Source organism: Phacochoerus africanus, chromosome X (genome assembly GCF_016906955.1).
Source record: "Phacochoerus africanus isolate WHEZ1 chromosome X, ROS_Pafr_v1, whole genome shotgun sequence".
NCBI lineage: Eukaryota > Metazoa > Chordata > Mammalia > Artiodactyla > Suidae > Phacochoerus > Phacochoerus africanus.
Genome location: NC_062560.1, coordinates 130,131,890 through 130,149,178, shown reverse-complemented (window position 1 = coordinate 130,149,178; position 17,289 = coordinate 130,131,890). Strand labels below are relative to the sequence as shown.

The following is a 17,289-nucleotide window of genomic DNA, read 5'->3' as shown; positions in this document are numbered from 1 at the left end:
CACTGAGCGAGGGCAGGGACCGAACCCGCCACCTCATGGTTCCTAGTCGGATTCGTTAACCACTGCGCCACGACGGGAACTCCCTCCAGGGCTTATTTTGAGAACAAAAGACAGAAGGTCAAGATGGACTATCATCCTGACAGATCAATTTAGAGCAGTAATTCTGTAATATCGTAAAAAAAAAAAAAGTATCGACCTGCTCCCCGGATTCTGTTCCCCAGCAAAGCACACACGGTTCTACTTGATTTACTGGGAATCTCTTTAACCCGAGTCTACCACTAAACTTGTGTAATGCCTCCATGCAGACTACATGCAAATAACATTTTTTGTTCTTGTGCTTCTTCTCAGGTATCTTTTAAAGTGTATTGCACTTTTGAATCGAGTCACTTCCTATTACCTGTTCTGAACAGTGCCTGCTTTGCCGGGCACGGCTCTCGATTTGGCCGTGGAGACCTTCCAGCCACTGGCTTTCTGAAGTCTCTTGTTCATGTGACTGTTCCATGGCCCATTCCTTTGAAGCTGCTGGGCAGGTGATCCTGTCGTGACCCCACGTAGTCACTCTTTTCGGTATAGGCACTTCTTAGTTCTTCTGCCGTCCGTGGCTCCGGCTTTCTGTTTCGGCGGCGCAGCCTCAAAAACCAGAGGTGACAGCGTTTTCCTAGGCTTTGGCCCTCGTAAGAATGCTCCTAGTATTTCACAGTGTTGGCTATTTGCTGCCACTTGTAGGAGAGGCGATTTCCCTTCCAACCTTATTTGCTTTAAGGTTTGACCACGAGCCCGTGTTGAATAGGTTTCGAAGGCTTTGTCTGCATCCACGGCGCTGATGAAAAGGTTTGTAGTTCTGGTTCTGTGTGTTGGTTTGCCTTGCAGTTCCTGCTGGGGTGCAGTGGGGTAAGGAGCCTTCGCTGGCCCAGCCGTGGCGTGGGTCAGCGCTGTGGCTCGGGTTCCATCCCTGGCCTGGGCAATTCCACAAGCCACGAGTGCGCCTCGCTGGATGTGCTCCAGGCCTGCGCAGGCCCAGAAAGGGCCAGCGGCTGGCACTTCCCATTCCGGGACAAAGACACAGGACGTGAGCTCCTGGGGGGCGCGTCAGCGCGGCCTGCGCTTCGTGCTGTCCCCGGGTGAGGAGAACGGCCCTGATTCCTGGGGCTCCTCCTCAGCATCCCCGGAGGGTCGGCCCCCAGCTCCCCAGCTGCTCTGGCCTCTCCCCCCCGGCCAGCCCAGCCTCGCGGGGAGGAGAATGGAAGAGAAGCTGGGAGCCTGGAAAGAGGGCAGCGGGGAGGGGACTGCACGGGCCCCACCTGGCTCTTGCCTCAAAGCTCAGCGCCCGCCCCTGGGCTGCACGCCCACGCCTGCCCCCAGGGGTCTGGGCCCCTCCTGGGCCCCTCTGGCGGCACCAGCCCAGGACACCTCCCAAGGCGCCCAGACTCCTGGGTGCCCCGTCCCCCGCTCTCTCTGCATCCCGGCTGTCCTGGAGCCTCTAGGGGACAGCAGGCCCAGCACCCACACACCACCTTCTGACTGTGCCCCTGGGAGCAGCCGCCCGGGTCCTCGCCTGGGCCCTGAATGGACATGGGCTGGGCAGGGCTTCCATCACACACTCACTCAGGAGCCCTTCCTGCTTCTGGGGGAGCCCAGCCCTGGGGTGGGCGGTCACCGCCTGGAGCCCAGAGAGCTTCCGCATCAGTGGAATGGTTTCTTCCCACCAATATACTCTTGTGATTTAACTATTTTTGGATTCAAAAAGTCTTTTTTTTTTTTTTTGGCTTTTTGCCTTTTCTGGGGCCGCTTCCCGCGGCATATGGAGGTTCCCAGGCTAAGGGTCGAATCGAAGCTGTAGCTGCCAGCCTGTGCCAGAGCCACAGCCACGCGGGATCCGAGCCGCGTCTGAGACCTACACCACAACTCCCGGCAACGCCAGATCCTTAACCCACTGAGCAAAGCCAGGGAGCAAACCCCCAACCTCATGGTTCCTAGTCGGATTCGTTAACCACTGAGCCAGGACGGGAACTCCTTAAAAGAGTCATTTTCAACACTCTCATATTTCAGAATGTTTGTGCATTTACATCAAGGCCTTGTCTCAGCCTCCAGGAAGCAGTGGCGGGGACCAGGACTGGGAGTGCCCGCCCAGCACTGCCGCGTCCTGGGTCCTCAGCAAATGCAGCTGGCGTGATGGGCCGGGGAAATCGTGGCCTCGGTTTGGTGCGGGAGGTTCTGAGCAGGCCAGTGGGCCTGGCGATCCTGCCTTGTTTTCCAGGGACGCCCATGCACAAGCGGCGTTCGAACCCCAGACTGGTTTAGTTGCCAAGATCCCGCCCGTGGCAGCAGGGAGGCTTCTCCCTACGCCCCCCCCCCCCCCCACAGCACTGTCCTGCCCTCCCCTGCACGGTGACACCAGGGTCTCCCCAGGCTGCGAACGGGCTCTTTCCTTTGGACGCAGGGACAGTCGCGGGTGCCCTCCACTCGCCAGAACTTCCTGACCCGTTCACACGCGCCATCAGGCAAAAGGCAAGTCGCCACCTGCAGGGGGACAGGAACGTGGCGAGAGTCCGTGGGAGGAGGGCTGAGGATGTTCCTTGGAAAACCAGGCTAGCGTGTCAAAAGGAGCCATCTTTCCCCTCCGAGGAGCGTCCAGAGGCTCTGGAGTGCAGCCCCCGGGGACCTATCCTCCCCCAGGTCCTCGGGACCATTCCTCATCCACGCCTTTGGCCTCTGACTGGCTAGGGAAACGGCTCTGGCAGTGGCTGTTCCCAGCAGCCAGTTGCTCTTTCTCTTTTGTTCTTTAGAATCGCCCCCGCAGCTGATCAGCATATGGAGGGTCCCAGGCTATGGATGGAATCGCAGCTGTAGCCGCTGGCCTACACCACAGCCACAGCAATGCAAAATCCCAGCCGCGTCTGCGACCTACACCACAGCTCCCGGCAACGCCAGATCCTTAACCCCCGGAGCGAGGCCAGGGAGCGAACCTGCAACCGCATGGATGCCAGTCAGATTCGTTTCCAGTGAGCCACGATGGGAACTCCAGGAGCCAGTTTCAAAGCAGACACCCCACTGAAATCCTACGGAACAACTGGGGGTGGGTAGCAAAACTGCTTCCACGATGTAACAGCAAGACCGAGTAGATAACGAACCAAACTCCACGCATGGCCCATTTGGAAAATACTGAGTATCCTTGGAATATACATGAAGAACCTCAGGCGGGAGAAGCAGGGGTCTGCCCCTCCCTGACCAAAGGCAACGTTCACCTGCGGCCCCGGGAGCTGTGCCCATGACCCAAAGGGAACGTCTCCTGCAAGCGGGCATTTCAGGCTTGCCTCTCCCCGCGAAGACACGGCGGCCACGGGCTGGGCCGCCGCCACCTCGCGCGACTTCATCATATTCGCCTCCCGCAGAAGGCGTCCGTCCCGCAGCCCCGAACCGCCCCGGCTCGGGCCGCTCAGCCTCGGGTGCTCGCTCCTGCAGCCCCCGTGCCCGCCCCGTTTCCACTTGCTCTGTGGGACGGGGGAGGCATCTCTCCACCGTCCTTCTCATCGTTGCGCCTCCTAGACGCTCGTTCTGGGTGAGGGCTGTGTCCGGATTTGCCGTGTCCCCACTCGGAACGCGGGGCCTTCCAGAGAGCAGAGGCTCAGGGAGAGTCTGGGAGTAAAGGAGCCAGTGAGCAGAGGTCTTACGGACGCAGATGCCTCGTCTCCTGCTTTCTGAACAAAACCACACACATCCAACTCAAGATAGGTGTTCCCGCGTTCCCGGCGTGGCTCAGTGGTTAAGAAATCCGACGAGGAACCATGAGGTTTGGGGGTCGGTCCTCGACCTTGCTCAGTGGGTTAAGGATCCCGCGTGGCTGTGGCTGTGGCGTAGGCTGGCGGCTATAGCTCTGATTCGACCTCTAGCCTGGGGTCCTCCATATGCCGTGGTGTGGCCCAGGAAAAGGCAAAAAAAAAAAAAGAAAAAAGATATTTAGTTTTAAAGAATGACACACAGGTAGGATAGGAAGCAAGGCTTAACCGTTTTAATTTTATTGAGTGAATTCATGGCCCATCTCATTTACTGCTAAGGACTGTCACATTTCCCAAACCATTCTGATTCCAGCGGCATGTCCTCTGGCTCAGGGTCACTAAATCAAATGGCACACTGACAAACGTCTGTTACAGAAAGGCAAATCCGTCTTCTTGAACGAGGTAAGTACCAATACGCGTGTGGTTGATACAGTTCGCCAAGTTAGACCCTGAAGTTTATCAAGATTTCTGGTGAACGGAACAGCATTACAAACACGACTAAAGGAAACAGGGCTGAAAACCCACGTGCTCACAAAGAAAAGGCACCCAAGGCTGCCCCACGCTGTGTGCCCCCCTCGCCCACCCCCGCTCCTTGGCAGGCTGCCTGCTCGCTCTTCAAACACAGAGCGAAGCTGCTGGACAAGCTGCTGGCCTGCAAGGAGCCTGGGCGCCCCTCGGGCTCAGGGCCCCTCTTCCTCCTCCCTCACCGCCTCCGCAGACTGTGATGGGCGGGACCTGGGACCCGTCCCATTGACCCTGAGCAGATGCTCCAGGACTTTCAACTTGCTGGTCTCCTCGTGGGCTCGGCGACCCCAGAGGAACTCGTAGCGGGCGGGGTCGCTGTGGGGCACCTGGCGGTACTCCAGGTACCCCTCCTGCACCCACACCTGGGTGAGGAGCACCCTGGGCTCCCCATAGATGCAGTGCACCTTCCCGGCACACACCCCCATGACACCCAGTGTTTCCCAGACCACCTCCTCGGGGGCGCAGTCCCCCTGTAGGAAAATCACGACCAGGACCACCACCAGGAGGCCGGTCTTGGGCAGGCTGTGCTCATCGCTCAGCACCCCATCCCAGGTGAGGCCCAGGGTGGGGACCAGGGCGTAGGTGTGCTCGCCCGGGTCCACCTCCTTCAGATCCAAGCCAAAGACCAGCAGCATGCACTCGGAGGCGCGGCTCAGGACGTCAGGGAACTGGTCCTGGGCATCTCTGGGGACCACGTTCAGCATCTCTGCCTTGGCAATGGGCTCCTTAGCACGATACTTGAGGAGCAGGAACTCCACCAGGTCAGCCATCATCGCCAGCAGTGCATCTTGTTGCGATGCCTCCGCTTCCACAGAGGAGGGCGGGGGGCCTGAGGAGGAGGAGGGCGATGGGGTCGCCGCCTCCTCAGACCCGAACAGCTGGACCACCATGTTGCGGAGGTCACTCAGCCGATCCACAGGCATGATGACAGGGCCGGACAGCTGAAAGGAATGTGGACAGGTGACAGATGGGGACCCTGGGCCTGGGACAGAGGGAGGGGGGGAGGGGCCCGGGCTGAGCACCGCAGCCACCTCCCTACATGTCTCCTCCTTAGGGGGGCTCTCGGGCCTCACGGGGGCTCTCCTCCTGGGCGGCCTGTCCCCTGTGACCCTGAAAGGGGTCGCAAGGTGGCTCCTCAGGGTGCAGCCGGCTCAGCGTGTGGATCTGGGGCTCCCTGGGGATGGGGTGACTTGGCCTTGTGGGGTGCCCTCTGCTCTGGGATGGGGAGCCCCCGGGGCCACACTCGGGGCCCACACCTCACCTGGATGCCTGGCACGGCCTGGGCCTCCTGCTCTGTGACACGAGGACGCGGGCCTCACACCTGGGCCTTCACCTCCGGTTCCTGGAGACTCTGTAAGAGGAGTGGAGGGGCACCGCGGGTGTAGACCGTGGCGCAGCCCGGGCCTCCAGTGCTGGAAGGACGGTTGAACTGGACTCTGGGAGGGCCCCCAGTCCCCGCTGGGTGGTCCCCTCAGGGCTCCGGCCTCTGCTCGCCTTTTCTTGCCAGGCCCAGGCCCTCTCCCCTGCGAGCCTGAGGGAAACTCAGAACGAGACCCCACGCGGACCCGGAAGAGGTGAGGGGCCCACACGTGGCCACACCTGCCCAGCCGCCCCCCCCTCCCCCCGGGTCTGAGGCCGGGGAGACTGCTGGGTGCGCCCCTCTCCCTGGCTTCCCAGCACCCAGCACAGGGCAGCTCTCTGCCCGGGCCCCTCTGCCGGGGGGGGGGGGTCTGCTCCGTGCTCCCCGGGGGTCCTGGGCGTCCACCCTCCGCCGCCCCGAAGCCCCACCCCTCAGTCCAGGGACCTCCTGGCCCGGAGACCCTCAGCCAGAGGTCAGGAACCGCGTCCTCTGCTCATCCTTCCCCCGGGCCTCCTGCTCCCCGCGCCAGGGCAAAGAAAGGCTCCCTCGCTGTGCCGGGATCTGAGGGCCGCGACCCAGCCCGGACGCCCGGCATCGCCCCGTTTGCCCGTGTGGAGCCCGCTCGTCTCTCCGAGGCCCCAGTCTGTCCGGGCCCCGGGAGCCGACGACGGGCCCGGCCTCGTGGGCACATCCCGGCCCGGGGCCGCCCCGCGCCCTCTCGGTTCCAGGCCTCGGCGTCTCTCGGGCCTCCCCGAGCGGCCTCACCTGGGTGCCGGCGGGACCCCGGATGCTCCCTCTGCCCCCTGGAGGCCCCGCCTTTTATCCCAGGGCCCCAGTCGCCCTGAGACCCGGATGTCAGGAAGTCGGGCCACGGGGCCACGTGCTCGTCGCTCCCGAGGCGGGGGGTGGGGGGTGGGGTGGGGCTGACTTCCGGGGAGGGCGTCGCTGAGCTCCCCTCCGACTCGGGGTCCCGGCGGCCCTCCCCCCGCGCTCGGGCTCCTCATCCTGAGGCCTCAGCCCGAGCCCCTCCCCTCGGCCCACCTCAGGCCCCGCCCCGCCTTGGACCAGGGCCCCAGGCTCTCTGGGACCCGTGGTCGTGGCGCCCTGTGGCCTCCCCAGGCCACCTCTGCTCTGGAGTTCAGGCTCCCCTCAGGCCTCCCTCAGGGTACCGACCTTGACTCGGGCAGCACGTGGCAGGCCCACCTGAGGGTCCCCCGCCTCCTGGCGCCTGAGACGCGGTCCCCGGGCTCTCGGAGACCCGGATGTCCGGGAATCGGGACACGGGGCCACGTGCTCTCCCCGCCCTGCGGCCTCCCCAGGGCCCACTCTCTTCTGGCGTCCCGGGTCCCCTCCGTCCTCGAACCCTCAGGGGCCCCAATTTGTGTTTGATGGCGCCCGGTCCCTCCCCTTAGCCCACCTGAGGCCCCGCGCATCCCTGTACCAGGTCCCCAGTCTCTCTGAGACCCGGATGTCAGGGAGTCAGGACTGGCGGCCACGTGCTCTGGGGCCCTGCTGTCCTGCTTGTCGCTGAGACCGAGAGAGCCAGAGCCAGCGAGACAGAGAGACTGGACTGGGATTACCTGGCGCTGACCAGAACGACACCGTGCCTCCTGGGACAAGGTCCCTAGAGGAGACTTTGCAGCTTCTGGAGGGAAGGGACCCCCGGGGCAGCCCTGGAACCGGGTCTCCCTTCCGCCAGGGAGCAAAGGGGCTGGAAGCAAGCCCGCAAGGGGCTCCCCTGGAAAGGCCCGCCGCGCCCAGCGCCACCGCGCGGTGTCTCTCCGCCAGGACAGGTCGGCCCGCGCGCCCTTAGCCTTGGACGACTGCCTGCCTGATGAGACATCATCGGACAAGAAACCCTCCTTTGCTGCGGCCGCGGCCGCGAGCGGGTGGCTTCCGGGCGGACTGGACGCCCCCGGCCCGGGGGGAGGGGTGGGCTAGGCGGTGCGGGGGGGGCCGCTCCCGCTCTCCATCCTCCTCACAGTGGAACCTGGGCCGCCACTCCCGCCTCCAGGGCTGGGGGTGGCCCTTCCCTGCCACCTGCCCGGGACAGCCGAGAAGGGTCACTGTGCAGCCCTGCAGAGCAGTCAGCACCGCCAAGGTGACTGTGCCCCTTACAGGCGGAGCTGTGTTCACGGCCACTAAAGCCAGCTCCTGGTGGCACAGAAGGCTGTTCAATCCAGTGTACACGCTGGGGACCCGGTTCACGTGGTGGTCTCGCCCCTCCTCTACCACCCCCTTCCTGGTCTGGAGGGGGGACAGACACACCCACCCCTGGGGGGGCACAGGAGGGCCCCGTGCCTAGGGACAGTCCAGGGACGGGCCGCGGCAGCTGGGCTGGGGGCCCAGGCCTGGAGGAAGGCCTGACCCGGGAGGCGGCCTTGAAGTGGAAGCCGGACCCTGGACAGAGAGGGGCCCGGCCACCCGCGGGGGCAGCAGGAGCACCGTTCCCGACAGGGAGCGCGTGGTGTGTCCCAGAACAGCGCCCAGCCGACGGTGACGGACAGCGGCCCGAGGGCCTCTGGGCTGGCGGACACCAGGGCGGGTAGGCCAAGCGCAGGGGCTGGAGGCTGAGGCTGGAAGAGGCAGGCCTCGGACGGCCCCAGGGCTTGTGTTTGAGCGACTGAAGCGTCCCAGGCCAAGGGCGAGAAAACCCACAGCCAGCCAGGCAGGTCCCCGGCGGGGAGGGAGGGGCGGCCTCACCGCCGGGCTGACCCCACGCACAGCCCCTTCGGAGACGCCACCCAGGGCCTCCCTTGACCTTCCCAGCCTCTAAGGTCAAGTCCTCTGGGATGAAATGACCCGGAGCAATGCTTGGAAGCCTGCTTGGAAGCACAGAGACCAGGGCCCACGCCGATCTAGGCCCGGGAGCTCCATCAAGGGTCCCTCCCGGTCCTTGCGCTGAAGGGACCCTTCGAACCCTCTCTGTTCTCCTCTTTTAGCACCAAGGCAGAGCCCTCGGAAGGGGCAAGTGGCCCTGCGGAGCGGCAGAGCTGGGACAAGGACCGAGGCTCCTTGCAGATGGGCCTTCCGAGCTGCCACTCCATCCCCGACACGGTGACTGGTAAGACCAACGTCGCCCACAAGGGCTGGAGCACACACATGGCCAAGCCCACGGGCGTACCCCACCCCACCCCCCCCCCGCCCCCAGGGAGAAGACAGAGGCCCCTCATGCGGGCTTCCTCCCATCCCCCACCCAGACCCGCCTCTCTTGTCAAGTCCACGTGGCCGGGGCTCCCCGCAGGCCTGTCTAGCTCAGCCCGTGGGAGGTCTCCTTGCCTCCTTGTGAGTCTGGGTCGAGCTGGCCCCTTGGAAAGGATCTAACCTGCCAGCAAAGCAAGTCCTGCCCCCAAGGGAAGGGCGGGAGAGGGGCGGGGGTGGAGGGGGCTGCGGGGAGGAGGGCCGGGCTGGCAAGGGGAGCAGGCCGCGGAGACGCTGCTTTCAACAGGGCCGGACATGCCGAAGCCACATGTGGGACTTCAGAGGGGCGCGACCCAGGAGACCGACGGTGGAGGTGGGAGGCCAGGAAGCTGGGGCCAGGGAAGCTGTGCTTTCCCCGAGTGGAAAGCAAATAGGGGTTTGGGGGCAGCCTTGCGGGAGGCTGAGCCCGAGGGTCTGGGGAGGTGACCGGAAAAGGACCAAGGCAGGTGTTCCCAAGGGAGCTCTCCTGGGCAGTGAGACGTCTCAATGGGAAGCAACGGCAGCTAAAGGCAATCCCCCTGTGACGTGGACAGGGATGAGGCTGGGGGCAAGCAGAGCTCGAAAGGAGGCTCCGAAGCCCCTGGGAGGCTGTGGCCATCCACGCCCACGCGGCCTTGTGGGGAACCCTGGGTCTGAGGCGCCTGTGGGACACTGATGTTGAACGGGAGTCCCGGCGTGGGGACAGCTGGGCCCAGGGGCCAGGCCACAGGACTCTGTTCGGGCCCATCTGCACAGCCCCAACCTAGCAGCGGGGGCAGCTGGGAGAGACCCAAGCCGGTGGCAGGGTGCGGGGGGGGGGAGGGGGAGGGCCACCAACCGAGGCTAAGGCGAGCGGCCCGCGCGGGACCGCCACCTGCTGGGAGGGACGGGCGCCAGGGGCCCTGCGGTCCAGGGGGTCGCCCAGCTGGGACTAACCGGGGCTGCCCTCCAGCAACCCAGAGGCCAGCCCCGAGCCTCCCCATCTCTGGGGATGGGCGTGGGGACAGGATCACGCGCCTCGACCCACACAGGCCTGGCCCCTTGAGACGAGGGGCCCGGCCGCAGGCGGGAGCCTCTCCTGGGAAGCTGAGCCCTCCTTTCTCTACTTGGAGGAACGAGAGGCGCTGGGGGCCCGGACCCCTCCCCTCCCCCACACCGCGCCGGGCTCCCCCTCGAGACCACCTTTGTGACATCCCGTGACCAGGACAGAAGAGAACGACTTCAGCGGCCGGTTACCCCACGACCGAGATTCTGGAACGCTGCGGACCGTATTTATTGGGCGACCCCACCCGGACGGAAGGCACTTCTGACCCGAGAGGCCCGAGATACGGCCTCGGGCAGAGGCCGCTGCTCCGGATCTAGCCTTGGTCCATGGCGAGTCCGAGTAGCCACGAGGCAGGCCCAGCCACGCGGGCCCCATTGGCTGAGGGGGAGCCGGCACCAGGCCCCTCCCCGGATCCTGGGGGGGACTCGAGGGAGGCCCCGGAGAAGCGCGGAGACGGAGCCGAGAGCCCAGAGCCAGGCCCCCGAGACAACCCGCCCGCCCCGGGCCCCAGCCGAGGCGCCGTCGGCTCGGCGAACAGCCGCGGGCTCGGGCTCTCCTTCCCCAGAAAGCTCTGGATGGTGGCGGAGGACGAGGCCTTCCCGTCTGTGCGCTGGAACGACGCGGGCGACGCGGTGGTCATCGACCAGGAGCTCTTCCAGAGGGAGGTTCTCCACCGCAGAGGCGCGGAGAGCATCTTGGAGGCAGACAGCTTGAAGGGCTTCATCCGGCAGCTGAACCTCCACGGATTCAGCAAACTACGCCCGGCCGGCCCTTCGGCGGGCTCTCCGGGCAAGGAGCGGATGATGGTAGCGTAGTGGCCCTCTGCGCCCTACGCTCGCGGCTGCGCCAGCCTCTTCCGGGCAGACCAGACGCCGGACGGGCCCAGAGGCTCCCCTTTCCGAGGGGCGCCTTCTTCACCGGAGACGGGGCTAAAGGGGCCAAGAGCGAGCCTGTGCCCTTAAACCCACCCCTTAGAGAAAACCTGCGGGGGGGGGCGGCACAGATCCGGGGGGGTCACTTGGTGGCAGGCAGCTAGGCGAACACCTGGGCCCAGGCGGCGTGAGCTCGTGCCAGGCGAGGCGGAGGCCTCTGACCCCCGGCTCCTGCGGGCCCTCGGGGGAGGGCGCCTCTTTTCTCCCGGAACGGCTAACCTGACCCCTCTCGTTTCAGATCTACCGCAACTCCAACTTTCAGAGAGACAAGCCTCTGCTGGTCGAGAACATCCAGGGAGCGCGGGTTCCGCGGGGAACCAGCGGGCCGGGCCCAAAGAGAAAGAAGCAGCTCCTGCCCACGAGACGCTCCCCGCGGCTCCGTCTCCAGGATCCCACCAAGGAGGCCGCCAGCTCCAAGGCCCCGAAGGAAGCTCCCAGTGCTCAGGGGCCCGGTGCCACCCGGGCTTTCACGTTCTCTGGCCTCTGGTCCAGGAGCAGTGTAGCCGGGCAGGCCGGGGCACACCAGCCCCTCCGTGAGCAAGGTGGCCCCAGTGGGGAGGGCACGTCCAGGAATGTCATGTGTGGGCCCCCGGCTACCGCCGGAAGTGACAGTGCAGGGGACGTGCCCACCAGCCTCCCGGTTTGCCCAGCGTACGGCTCGGTGCTGTCTCTGTACACCATCTGCTCCTCCATCCTCCTGGTGGCCCTTCCAGTCACGGCCCCAAACGAGGCCCCCGAAGGGGACGAGGGGCAGGAGGGCTCCTCAGATCACAAGAGTGCCCTCTGCGAGCCGTTCAAGGACAACCCAAGTCCCTGAGCGCGCGGGCCCTGGTCACAGACAAAAAGCACCACCCCGAACCAGAAACCCAGCCTGGGCCTCAATAAAGACGAGCAAAACCCCACGGGAGGAAATAAACCACGGAATGAGAACCGCGAGTCTGTGCTCTCTCTCTCTCTCACCTTCTGTTCGCCACACGTCCCCACGGAAGCCCCGCGAGGCTGCAAACCCCGGCCCGAGTCGGCTTCGGTCCCGTCGTCCGCTTGCACTTGAAGCGGCAGCATGTCGCACACGCGGCCAAGGATGTGGCTGGGGCACTGGGCCAGCCCCGGAAGGTCTGGTCCCCGGGCCTTGCCTGCCGGTCAGGAGACAGAGCGGCCCGGCTCCTGACCGTGGGCAGCATGTCCCACCCCTCGTGCGTGCTGCAGCCCGAAAGGTCTTCCTCACGGGCCCCCTTGGGATGCCAGAAGTTTCTGATCAGCAGCTGAGCGTCCTCTGCTCACCGTCCAGGGCCTCCCAAAGAAGACCCCGGAAGCCAGGGCCACCCCCCCGCCACCCCCCGCCAAGGGACGGGTGAGCAGGGCAGCCTGGCTCACCGGGGACAGGCCGCTCCGGCCAACACCTGGCGGAAAGCCCGTCACCCGCACAGGCAACAGGCACTAGAAACCCCGCTAACACACGAGCCCAAAGCCCACCCATCAGTAAAAGGTGTCCAGCAAGGGAACGGCAGCACTTCTCACCTTGCCAGCAGGGCTGGATTTAGGGGCCTTTCTTTGGACGTGAAGCAGCACGGCTCACGCGTGCGCTTCCTGAGCCTGGGGATGCTTTTCAACGGGACAAGAGGCAGCCCCTGCGCGGACAGACAGCGCCCCGTTTCTGAGTCGGCCGTCCCCTTCCCCGGGAACCAGGCCGTCGCCGGCCGGTCACTCCCAGGCAAGCCTTCAGTGCCCGCTGCCAGCCTTCCCCACCGGCCCCGACGCTGTTCAAACATCCTAGGAGTCTTCACCGGAGCAAAGGGGGCAAACACCCCCCGGTTCTCTCCAAACCCCTCTCCCTATCACGTCTAGATCAGCAGGACCCAAGCAAGGCCAGGGCAGCTGCCCCTTTGCCTAAAGGTCCAAGTCCTCGAGATGCTGTCACCGAGCCCCGAGTGGCAGCGCACAGGGAGCCCCCCCCCCCCCGATCCTGGCACCCGAGTGTCACATCTGTGTCCGCCAACAGCACAGAGTGGGCGGCGCCAATCCAGACAGAACCAGATGGGCACGTCTGGGCGCGACGGCGAGTTGACAGCGTCACGGTTCAGCCGGTCTCTCGGTCACCTTCCCTCGAGAGCCCACGCTGGTCAGGCTTCCTGCCCAAAGGGGATCAGGTGCTCGGGGATGTCGACCTGGAAGACGTCCCTCCCGCCTCTCCTGGGGACGGGCTCCAGCAGCCACCGGGGGTTCGCGAGCGCCGTCAGGTACTTGTGCTGCAGGCCGGTCAGGACCGCTTGGTTCTCCAGCTCCACGAGCTCATCGGCACTCAGGTCTTCTGGGCACAGCACGGTGTCCCCGACGTCCACGAGCCCTGCGCACAGAGAGAGAAGCGCACGGCTGTCTCCCTCCCCTAAACCAAGCCCCCCCCCCCCCCCCCCCGGAGAGCAGGGCTCTTCAGCGTCACAACCGCTAGAGGTGAAGCAGGGGGTCGGGTCCCTCTGGCTGAGCATTTGGGATGCGCCAACCTCTGCTCAGGGAGCTCGGGGCAAGGCCGAGGGGGGAGACAAATGAAAAGGGGAGGCCTGGGCCTCAACGACCCCACCCGGGTCCCCGGCAGGGCAGGTCCCGGCCCGACCGCTGAAGGCAGCGGGCACAGACGAGAAGGGCCCCGGCCAGTGCGGGGAACCGATGCGTGATCAGGTCCCCAAGCAACTCACCAGGTGACAGGTGCCAACGGGGACCTCCACCAGGGAGGGGTTGGGGACTCGTTCAGGAAGCCCCCAGGGCTGGTCAGAGACCACCTGACTGCCTCTGGGCACCGTGTTGCCTCTCGTGGTCTGGGCCATGGGCACACACAGACCCACGTGCACGCAGAGAGGGGACGGCCACATGCAGGCCTGGCCCGCCTCTGCCTCTCAGATCACAAACGGCAACCTCGGCCCGACCCCAGCCCAGGGCCTCGCTGCCCCTCTGAAGCGGCGCTGCGTCGAGGAAGCTCAGCCCCCACATCAAGCGGTTCCCAAGCAAACAGGCACAGAAGCCGGGGTGCCAGCCAGCCTGAGGGGCGGCCCGCGCAGGTGCCTGAGCAGGGCTCCCCGGGGCCACTTGCCCGCTATCACCCCGCGGCCGAACTTCTCCCCGGCCTGCAGCAGGGCCTGGATCTGGGCGGCGCTCATCCCCAGCCGCTCCCCCAGCAGCTCCCGCCAGGCAGCGTCTTCCCAGTCCCTGTGCGCGATGTGCACGGCCAGCGTGCGGTGCCGCTGGCTGCTGAGCAGGGGCCGCCAGCGCGTCTCCAGGGTCTTGACCCCGTTTAAGACGAAACCCGCATACGGCTGCCGGAAGGACAGGCAGCCGAACTTCATGTCCGCACAGCTCCCCGGGCCTCGCGCGGCTGCGGAAACACAGAAGCACAGGGGTCAGCGGGCCTGCCGCCCGGCCCATGGCCCTGACCGCACCCCAACGCGCCCCGAGAGCCCACTGACCCGGGGGGAGGGGGACCAGAGAGCGCCGGCTCCTTCCTCCTGCGTCCACGCGCTCAGCAGACAGGGCCTGGCACTGGGGGGGGGGCGCCCGTCCGATGGAGTCCGTGGGGAGCGCACGAAGGAGGGTGGGGACAGCGAGGGAAAGGCATGTGGTCAGTTCTACAACAGAGGCCCCTGGGCTCCGGGGGGAGCACAGAGGACCGAGGGCCCCATGGCTCCACAGCAGAGCGGCCAGGCTCCAGCCCCCTCCTGGCACAGAGCTGGACAGTCCGGGCTTGGCTCCGCCCCCGGCCCCGCCCCTGCCCCTGCCCCGCCCAAAGCATCACAGATGCCCCATCTTCCCCGCCCTGCTCCAGGGCTGCGGAGGGCAGGCAAGCCCTTGGTATCCAACCTCAGCCAGGCCCGGCGGCAGCCCCACGGGTCTCAGGCGGCCCGCCAGCAGTCTCCTCCCCAGACCTTTGGGAGCCACCCTCCTCCCACCCTTCCTGCACCTCTGCCCTCCGCTGTCAGCAGATGCCCTGCCCCCAACCGGAGCCCAGAGACAGGACACAGGAGACCAGCACAGGCCCTGGTGCCCTCGGTCCCGCTCCACGCCCCGGCCCTGGGGCGGACCCCATCCAGGGAGGGCAGAATCCAATCATCAGAGAACCCAGGCGGTTCGGTTACTGTCACCCCCCACTCTACAGCTGAGGACCAGGCGCCCAGGAACAAAGAGGCAGCCCGTGACTCCCGGGGGCCCGACTGCAGGCACCCTGGGCCCCGTCTGCTCTGCTCGTCCCTGGAGGGGCCCCTCCCCCTCCTCGCTGAGGCACAGCTGGCGGCAGGAGGAGCAGGGCCACGGCCTGAGCCTCAGCCACGTCGCCGCACCACAAAGAGGAGCCTCAGTTCCCACGTGGCCGTGAGGTCGGGGGACGAGGCGCCCAAGGCACCTGGCCCACTTCCTTCCAGGGGTTTCCTTCCCCAAGCAGAGCTGATCCACCCTTCTCACCAGCACCCACCGGGCCCCACCGCGCCTGGCTCCTGCCCCCTCTCTCTTTCTTCGCCCCCCCACGGCCATGAAGGCCTTCCCTCCATCCCCGGACCATTCCACCTGTCCCCCTCCCTCAGGGCCTTGGCAGGCGGTTACGGGTTCCGAGGCTTCCCCCAAATCCACGGGCGGACCAATCAAGCCCAAGTACCTCGCGGCAGGACCTTCCATGGAAAGGACAGGTCTTTACAGGGCTCATCATGTTCCCATGTGCGCATTAGGAGGGGCCCTCATCTAACAGGACCGAGGCCTCCTAGAATGGGGACATGCAGAGACAGAGGCACACGGGGACTCCGTGCGAAGCCGGAGGCAGAGCTGTACCAGCCAGGGGAGGCCGAGGAGTGCCAGCAAAGGCCCGGCAGCGACGGGAGGGCTGAGACAGATTCCCGCTCACAGCCGCCCTCACAAGAGCCTTGACCTCGGGCTTCCAGCCTCCAGGACCTGAGCTAACACACGGATCTGCAGTTTAAGCCACCCCGTGGGGGGGACTCTGACACGACTGTCCAGGCAAATGAGCGCAGAGGTCGCCACGGGGTGCCGAGTGGTGTCTCCACTCCAGCACCTCAGGCGTCTTCCTCCATGTCACAGTGTCACCGCCTACGTGGGGTCCCGTTCTCAAGTTACAGCCTCTTCCCCTGCTCGAGGGGTCCCACTCTCCGCCGCCATCAACACACACGGACTGAAGACCGCGTGAGGCCCCGGCCGCACGGCGCACACCCCGAGATGCCTCCCCACGCCAGCGACACCCCCACAAAGGCTCCCGTGTGCACCCCACGGCCCACAGGCAGGGGCTCCTCACATGCTGCTTGGCCCTGAGCATCATCAGCCCGCTTCACCTGCGCCAACCTGGTGGGTGACAAAGGGGCGCCCTATTCACTCTGTCTGGATCGGGCATGGGGGAGGCTGGCTGGCCCCTGTGGCCTGGCCCCGTCTGGTTCCTCTCTGGGGTATGTGACTCGAGCTCAGGTGTGCCAGTTTCCGCCACTGCTTCTCAGCCAACCCTCTTCTCAGTGCCGCCACCAAAGCACACCCATGACACCTGAACTGTGTGGGCGGCATCCCTGGAGAGAGCTGATGTCGCCCTAAAGGGAAGAAGGGTGCCGAGGGCCCCCCTACCTCTCCAGGCACAAGGCACCTGCTCGGCGGCCCGCGGAGCAACCTCTTCCTCTTGCCTCCGTGTCTTCACCTGCACGAGGACCAGAGGGATGAGAGCAAAGCTCATCAGCTACAAGACAGCAGTGCTGGCAGAGGAGCCAGAGCAGGGACTGGAGACCCCCGGGCCCCAGGAGGGCCCTCCTCAGGAGAACCGCACATGACCACAAGCGCTCACTCAGGGCTGGTTCTGCAGCAGGGCAGTGGGGCTCTCCAGCCCTGCTGGCTGAGTCAGGGTCCCCATGAGTCCCAGCCCAGCACTCAAATCCGTCCCGCACGACTGACTGATCGTGTTCTCACAGCCCAGTGGACCCCCAGGTCCAGCTGGAGACACCTCCCCGCACATGTCAGGTGGGAAGGACCTGGGGGTCCTACAGCCAGCCAGTCACCCTCCATGGCATCGCGGCTAGTGCCACTGGGAGGGGGAGCCTGGGAGGAGCAGCTGAGCACCGCACGGCGGGGGTCAGGAGTCCGCGATGAGGTCACAGCCTGGGGGCCTGGCGGGAGGCGGGAGGGCAGGACTGGACCGCAGCCCCGCGTCACCGGGACACACACACACACACACACACAGCGTGGGATGGTGGCGGTGGAGGGAACAGCAAGTGCGGCCTCGGCCGCCCCGTGCGCGCTCCCAGTCCCAGGAAACCCCTGCCTAGAGGTACCGTCCGCAGCCGCGGCGGGTGGTGGGCGCGCGGGGAGGGCCCGGCTTCGGCCACCGGGTAGGACAGTCCTCCGCCTCGGGGACCCGGGACCGCGGACAGGTGGCACCGCGGGCGTGCTTTCAGCGCGCGGCACTGCGCAAACGCAGTCGCTCCTTCGTGCCCGGGCGGACGCACG

At 65.8% G+C, this 17,289-nt stretch overlaps 3 protein-coding genes across 8 annotated transcripts; 1 reads left to right on the top strand and 2 right to left on the bottom strand.

The window, feature by feature from the left end:
- Positions 1–4,456: 4,456 nt before the first annotated feature.
- On the bottom strand, positions 4,457–5,224 carry LOC125118167 (melanoma-associated antigen 10-like). The gene has a single exon (XM_047764295.1). It carries the CDS (start codon positions 5,222–5,224, stop codon positions 4,457–4,459), a length of 768 nt encoding a protein of 255 aa, XP_047620251.1.
- Positions 5,225–10,212: 4,988 nt separating this feature from the next.
- Positions 10,213–11,734, top strand: LOC125118371 (heat shock transcription factor, X-linked member 3-like). The gene is made up of 2 exons (XM_047764771.1): positions 10,213–10,692; positions 11,057–11,734. The coding sequence occupies exons 1-2, from the start codon at positions 10,213–10,215 to the stop codon at positions 11,633–11,635; spliced, it is 1,059 nt and encodes a 352-aa protein (XP_047620727.1). The 3' UTR covers positions 11,636–11,734.
- A 598-nt stretch (positions 11,735–12,332) lies between these two features.
- On the bottom strand, positions 12,333–17,279 carry LOC125118370 (protein EOLA1-like). 6 transcript variants are annotated; one of them, XM_047764767.1, is made up of 5 exons: positions 17,115–17,279; positions 16,417–16,486; positions 14,274–14,346; positions 13,901–14,182; positions 12,333–13,162 (listed from the first exon to the last, which is right to left on the bottom strand). In XM_047764767.1, the coding sequence occupies exons 4-5, from the start codon at positions 14,151–14,153 to the stop codon at positions 12,939–12,941; spliced, it is 477 nt and encodes a 158-aa protein (XP_047620723.1). In that variant the 5' UTR covers positions 14,154–14,182; positions 14,274–14,346; positions 16,417–16,486; positions 17,115–17,279; the 3' UTR covers positions 12,333–12,938. The 6 variants fall into 6 exon arrangements, with proteins under 6 accessions (XP_047620723.1, XP_047620726.1, XP_047620724.1 ...); XM_047764770.1 differs by having other exon boundaries at positions 16,436–16,486; XM_047764768.1 differs by lacking the exon at positions 14,274–14,346.
- Between the last annotated feature and the right edge of the window lie 10 nt (positions 17,280–17,289).

Excerpts from the sequence above, each read along its gene's own strand:
- LOC125118167 (XM_047764295.1), bottom strand. The coding sequence starts at position 5,224 with ATGCCTGTGGATCGGCTGAGTGACCTCCGCAACATGGTGGTCCAGCTG.
- LOC125118371 (XM_047764771.1), top strand. The coding sequence starts at position 10,213 with ATGGCGAGTCCGAGTAGCCACGAGGCAGGCCCAGCCACGCGGGCCCCA. Across the intron at positions 10,693-11,056 it reads CGGGCAAGGAGCGGATGATG|ATCTACCGCAACTCCAACTT; the intron begins GTAGCGTAGTGG and ends CTCTCGTTTCAG.
- LOC125118370 (XM_047764764.1), bottom strand. The coding sequence starts at position 16,522 with ATGAGCTTTGCTCTCATCCCTCTGGTCCTCGTGCAGGTGAAGACACGG. Across the intron at positions 14,183-14,273 it reads TCTGGTCCCCCTCCCCCCGG|CCGCGCGAGGCCCGGGGAGC; the intron begins GTCAGTGGGCTC and ends GTGTTTCCGCAG. Across the intron at positions 13,163-13,900 it reads CGGCCGCGGGGTGATAGCGG|GGCTCGTGGACGTCGGGGAC; the intron begins GCAAGTGGCCCC and ends CTCTGTGCGCAG.